General features: G+C 33.7%; 1 protein-coding gene across 1 annotated transcript; it reads left to right on the top strand.

Annotated features, from left to right (window-relative positions):
- The first annotated feature begins 1,237 nt into the window (after positions 1 to 1,237).
- On the top strand, positions 1,238 to 6,522 carry LOC143616434 (putative E3 ubiquitin-protein ligase BAH1-like). Its single transcript, XM_077089263.1, has 5 exons — positions 1,238 to 1,418; positions 3,451 to 3,698; positions 3,819 to 4,073; positions 4,205 to 4,342; positions 6,460 to 6,522. Exons 1-5 carry the CDS (start codon positions 1,238 to 1,240, stop codon positions 6,520 to 6,522), a joined length of 885 nt encoding a protein of 294 aa, XP_076945378.1.
- The last annotated feature ends 79 nt before the right edge of the window (positions 6,523 to 6,601 follow it).

The following is a 6,601-nucleotide window of genomic DNA, read 5'->3' as shown; positions in this document are numbered from 1 at the left end:
CGATCTCATCCCTAAGGGTGAATATCTAGAAGAAGAATTTCAAAGACCTAAAATATTTATAAAACAAATCTTTTACTATTCAACTACTATTTTGTAACTTTTGTTTATAAATATTGCGAGATTTTAGAAAAAACGATGGGGTATTATATTTAAAAAAAATCAGGAGTGACAGGTAGCATTTTGGAAAAATACATCGGGGGGGACCACGCTTAATACCTATAACATTTTTTTGAGAAAAATCGTGAAATTTACCCTACTAACGGAGGAAAACGGCAGTGACCGGGGCCACCCCCGGTCCTCACATAGCTTCGCCCGTGCACTAGACCAAATTCTCAAGTCGTGATTTAGAATAATATGTTTTCTGTGAGAAATTAAAAAATGTGATTCTGGGTTGAATCGGTTTTGCTAGGGGCTGTTTGACGCAATCTTGTGTTGGATCATTAAGATTAGAATAATATGTTTTCTGTGAGAAATTAAAAAACATGATTTTGGGTTTAATCGGTTTTGCTAGGGGCTGTTTGACGCAATCTGTGTTGAATCATTAAGAGATTTGACCAATAAGCCTATAAATTATTCAATATGTTTCTGAAACTTACACGTTAAGACACTATAGAAATCACTAAAATGAGTCTTTTTATTGAGCCAAACCCAATTTACCTCTAAACAATTCATAGGCAACCTTTTAAAATCATTAGAAGAGGCAACCTAACATATCTTTAGTGGAAGTTTTATTTTGATTACTAATGAATTTAACACCAAAATATGACTAGTCCTAAACGTGTGGTATCAGATCCATATTTACTACTGTAGGGGTATGGTACTAAACCCGGTTTTACGACCCTAAATTTATTATGTTTGGCTTATTTTATTATATGGACTAATACAATGTTATTGGGCTGAGGGGGTTTTGTGGAGGTAACCCTAACTGGGCTAGGCCCATTAGGGTACCATGATGGTGGCCATGAGACTCTCTATATAAGGAGGTCTCCACCTCCTTATTAAAGGGTCATGCTCAATAAGAGCCACCACCACTTTTTTGTGTCTGTAAACAAGAGATCCTCAGGATTTCTTAGCAGTCACCTCCACACCCCCGAAAAACCATTGCAGGTCTCAAGCAGCTGAAGAAGAAGATCAAGACGTGGTTCGTTCATCTCAAAAATCCGTGAAAACATCGTCATGGATCAGGTCAGATTCATTTCATGCTTCGACAATGACGATTTTGCATACTCGTTCAGCAATGCGGTTCGAGGAGACGTTTACGACGTATTTGGTGAAAAAAGAAGGATGGGGTTTCAAGAAGAGGTGTGACTTTGAGTTCACGAGGCTCAAGTATGATTTAAATGCTTGCAGGCACCAAAGACATAATCGAGCTTCTTTCATTTCTCACGGGGATGCGAATAGCGATCAAAAGTGTCTTCGTAAGTCCTATTCTTGTATTCTTAAACTTACAAAGACAATTAAATTAAGTTTATGATCAAACGGTTGTTTCACTAATGGCTGAACCGGTCCAATACGGACTTCACACTTGGGTGCCCATGATCTGAGCACAGTATAAAACCTAAAAAGTGGTCGGTACTAACTAGTAACTAATTAAACTTAAGCATGGATTATATAAAGTTACACTTTACACTTTTGCCTTTGCCTTTGCTTTTTTTTTTTTCGTTTATTAATTAACCATTTTATATTAGGATGACATAAATCTTTCAAATTACGATGTTGTGAAAAAATTTCCCATTCAGAAGTATTTATTTTCATTTATGTTTTGTTAAAAATATATTTAAAATTGTGCGTGATAAAGTACAAGTAATCAAAACACAATCATATATATAAGTCTTCAAAGTTGCTACAAGGTATTGTTTTTTAGTATTTTCTTTTTCCCTCTTATGCCCTTTAAAATACGATGTTGTAACTTTTGGCTTTAGAATTGTGACGTGATTATTTTTATCAATAATTTGACGGTGAAATTTTTTTTCACTTAGTGAATACTAATACAAGTCTTGTAAACCGAGGATCACAAATTTTTTAACACTCTCATAATAGCAAGTGAGCTTCGTCCAATGGTTATTATATAACTTATTGACATTTGTGGGTATTATATGTTTTTAGTAAATTACACTTTTTGTTTTTTTTTTGTTTTTTTTAAGTAAATTACACTTTTCGTTTGTAGGTATATATAAAACTTTAGGTTTTATCCTTAAACTAAAGAAATAACAAGAATTATCCCTAATGTTCATATATTTGTTTACACGCTTTGTCTTTACCACTAACGGACATTACTTTTTTCATTAAATTCGGTCACAAAGGGGTAGGTTTGTCATTTTACCTATATGTTATAAGCTAGCGGAATCAAACACGCATGTTGCTGTAGGCAAAAACTTAATTTTGATGTGTACGCGATATATCCAGGGGAGGCTCGTGGGACATCGAAACACAAGTTAGGGCTTTAGGCCCATATTCAGTTAAGGCCTCCAAATTCGAAAAAAAAGCATTATATATAGATATATTATAATGAGTATAGTAAACTCAAATTAATGTATTGTTGTAATGGTAGGCTTGGTTATTACTAAAGTATAGAATATGAGTTCAAAACTTGTAATAATCAATTTTTTGTTCTTAACAATTGTTATCAAAAGACCCCGAAATCTTGTTTTGATTTAGTCCCCCACATTCGTTGAGCCGGCTCTAGATATAATCGTGAGCTTTTTTTAATCACAAATATATTAAAAGAAAGGCATTTAGCAAGTAGCTAAGACAAGTACACACAAAACCAAAGGACTATAAAAAAACAGAACCTAACTGACCCAGGCTGAAAGCCATATAAAGGGTTAGATATCCATAAATCCCACACCAGCTCAGACCTTCTAGATCTACTGTTTATCCAATTAAACGCCAGCATCGTTATCTGATCAACCAAGCTAGCCATGGCATGCTTCTTTCCATTAAAGACAAAATCATTTTGGTTCAGCCACATCACCCAGCACGTAGTGTATATTATAGATAACCAAACTTTTTTGTGGACCTTGGATATGGGACGCCTTACTAGCAAACTCCAACGACATTAGAGAATTAACTACGAGACCGTCGCCGCACCAATTAGAGATTGACTTCTCCTTAACGTTCTCAATAATTAGAGATTGACTTCTCCTTTATTATACCGACAATAAATGCAAAACACGACTAATAAAAAAAAGTACAGATCTAAACAAAACATGTCTATTAGTTCTTACGACGAATATGAACATGCCATCAAACTAGGAACTAAAACACTGTGAACGTCATAAACTAAAACACCATCAACAGAATAAACACAACTATGAACTAAAAGTCTAAAACACCAAGCATGAATAACATTTATGAACTAAAACACAATATAATGTACTGAAAAACCATGAACAACAATGATTTTGGTAGGTGTAACTTACCTAATATTTTGTTTTGTCTCCATTATAGGATGTGACTGTATGTTCTCTGAATTAGCATTGGTATCTTCAAAGATAGTTGATTATTTTAGTTTGACAGTCGAGCATCTTGTTCATCTTCATTTTACTTCGGGTATGCCAAGATTCTTATCGAGCTTGTTAATGTTTCACTGTTTCAAATATGATCAAGAGCAAGTCATACAAAAAGGATTAAGGCTAATCCAGTTTGGGGTCATGAATGCTATCGCCTTTATGAAAATTCTCAAGAAGTACGATAAAGTAAGTCGACTTCAGTTCCCTATCATGTAGATGAAACTGTATACGCTAAAACAAAAGCGTGTTCTAGATTTCATGTTTCTTATTATTTAATCAGTTATATGTTCCAATTTCGATGAGCAGGTGCACGAGCCTTCAAGTGGTGCGAATTTTAAGTCCAGATTGCAGGCAAAACGCTTGGACATTTTTCAATCGCCATGGTTGATTGAATTAGTAGCGTTATATATTAATCTTAGTGGTTCAGACAGTTTAATATCGGATGAGCTTAACGGTCTACTGTCTTTAAATCTCAACTTCACCAGTGAAGGCTCTTCGCTCACTTTGATACTTTTAGATTATGAAAAATTGGAGTACAGTCTCATCTGTCCTATTTGCTTGGTATGGTCTGAAGTTTAATGTATATATTTATATAACTAATGCCATTTTACATAAACAGGATAAGCATCATTGATCATGAGAGGATTTATAATACGTGGTTCAAATATCTTGATGTTCGCTTGTTGATTCAGGATATTGTCTTCCAACCGTATGCTTTAAGCTGTGGACATATATTTTGCAAGTCTTGTGCCTGTTTAGCGGCAAATGTATTGATCACTGAAGGACTCGAGTATGCAAGCCTAGATTCCAAATGTCCAGTTTGCAGACAGGTTAGTCAACTTTTTATATGTTATAATTTAATTGGATTGTACATATATTTGACTATAAGGTAGATATTAAAACATTTTAAAAGAGTGACAAGGAAATGACCAAAAACAAATATATAATATATGTGTGTAAGTGTTCGTGTATGCACAGGGGCGGACCTACCCATATGGTGCGGGGGGTCGGTCGTCCCCTGTAAAAAACTAAAATTAGTGTTATTGTAGTGTCAAAATCTTAACTGACCTCTGTGAGATTTTGACACCAACCCTTGTGAAATTTTGAAATCCAAAGAGCAATGAAAGAAAGAATGTAACAAGATCAGAAAATCTCCAGCTGGTGCGGCAACGCTTGTTTAAAGAAGAAAATGAAGAAAGAGAACCTTACTAAGTGTTCATGCCCTATTTCTTTCTTACTTTCATAGGATTTTAAGATTTACTTTATGGCGAAGTTAAAAAACTATGATTTACTTTGTGACCCAATTAAAAAAAACTAACAAAAGAACTCTAATTTATTAACGGTAGCAATAGAGGGTTTATTTGGGTCTTCATCTTCCTTTCTTTTTCTTTGTGCAAACTTAACAATATATACATATAAGAAAAAGAACTATAACTTATATACTTATTATTTTGTTTGATTTAGTATTAAAACACATAAATTTCATTGGTTCTTTATTGTTTACATTTTATTTAATTTTCATTTATCATCTTTTCTATTTGTTAGATGATATGTATCTTTTATATAGCTTACTTCCATTAATAGAACCTTATAATAAATCTTGATCGGTATAAATATCTAGCTTAGAGTTAGCAGCTTAAAATCGGTCAAGTGGTTGCATATCAACGAAAAAGTAAATGTTACATATACATTTATCAAAGTAGGAATTATATTTTTTATATATATTTTTTGTATGACCCGAGTCAAACGAAACGGCTGAAACGGAAAAAAAAAAATTGTATACCGATTTGACTCGACCCGAATGGCCGAACCAGAACAAATTTTTTTATATAACTTAGTACTGACCCAAAAATTTCGACCCCTATAAAATATTTTCTGAATCCGTCACTGTGTATGCATGTGTGTATGTTTGTCACATACAGGGTGAGTTTATTTGGGAACCACCAAGAAATGATAAGCAGGGAATACGTTTTACATGTAAATTTTCTTTTTTAAAATAATTATTACATGTATAAAACTCATTTTTACATAATAGCTAGTATTTGAATCTTTTGCATATAAAGTCATTTGAATAGAAAAGTTAAAATACATAAATATATATATAAAATATATATATATATATATATATATATATATCTTTTAAGTTTCCACTATGAACTACGTAGGGTTATTTTATATAGGAGTTTTTACATATTTCCACTCCCTAAACACCCTTAATTACATATTTCTCCAATCCTTAAACTTCAATTACATATTCCTCTTTTTAACTTAAATTACCCATTTACCCCTATTTAAAATGTTATTTACATTATCTAAAAAACAAATTTATATTAAATTAAGCAAGACACCAAGCAATCACATCAACTTCACCAAGATTTCCGTCAAGTTTCCGACCACTTCATCTCCATCAGAAACCACCACCAACATCGTTTCCCTCCACCTAACCCCATGGCAACATCGATTTAGATCTGAAAAACGAGCAAACTTTGACTGTGTTGGTGGTCGCCGGATATGAGATTCAGCAAATTGCTGAAATGAGACGGCGACGGTCGTCGGAGATGAGATCTCGCAAGCCGTTGAAAGGAGATGGTGGTGGTCGCTGGAGATGAGACCGACTGACCGAGCAAGTTTGTTGAAGCGGGATGGGGGTGGATTGTGTGTGGAGGTTGTGGTGGCTGTGTGTGAAAGAGAGGTGATATGTGAATTAAGGTTCATGCATGATTTCGCCATTTAATTTGTCCAAGTAGGAAACAAGTTGAATGCTGGACCTTGAATTCACGTTAGTCATGCTTGTATGCACATTTCATCTTTAACATAACTATAGAGATATATATCTTAGTTAGTTTCATAATTTTTATGTTTGTAAACATAAGTCATTAATTTCAGATCGATTAGAAATTGTGTCTCCAATTTTTCTTTGATTTGATTCATTTATTTTATATTGCAGAGTGGAGTGTATAATAAATCAGTGTGCATGTCTGAACTGGGATTCCTTTTACAGCAAAGGTAATCTATTGCGATCAACGTATGATTTATTTTACCCTGAATTCTGTTAAGTAAAAAACTACTGAAGAAACACTAAGCGACCC

The sequence above is a fragment of the Bidens hawaiensis genome, unplaced genomic scaffold, assembly GCF_021521415.1.
Source record: "Bidens hawaiensis isolate Kalapana, Puna unplaced genomic scaffold, B.hawaiensis_p1.1 tig00047420_1, whole genome shotgun sequence".
Taxonomy (NCBI): Eukaryota; Viridiplantae; Streptophyta; class Magnoliopsida; order Asterales; family Asteraceae; genus Bidens; species Bidens hawaiensis.
The sequence above is the reverse complement of the archived record's forward strand: the minus strand, read 5'-3'. Positions and strand labels throughout refer to the sequence as shown.

Bases quoted from the DNA above. Each gene is read 5' to 3' on its own strand.
- LOC143616434 (XM_077089263.1), top strand. From the start codon at position 1,238: ATGCGGTTCGAGGAGACGTTTACGACGTATTTGGTGAAAAAAGAAGGA. The intron at 4,074-4,204 runs GTATGGTCTGAA...TTGTTGATTCAG, and splicing joins TCATCTGTCCTATTTGCTTG to GATATTGTCTTCCAACCGTA. The intron at 4,343-6,459 runs GTTAGTCAACTT...TTTATATTGCAG, and splicing joins AATGTCCAGTTTGCAGACAG to AGTGGAGTGTATAATAAATC.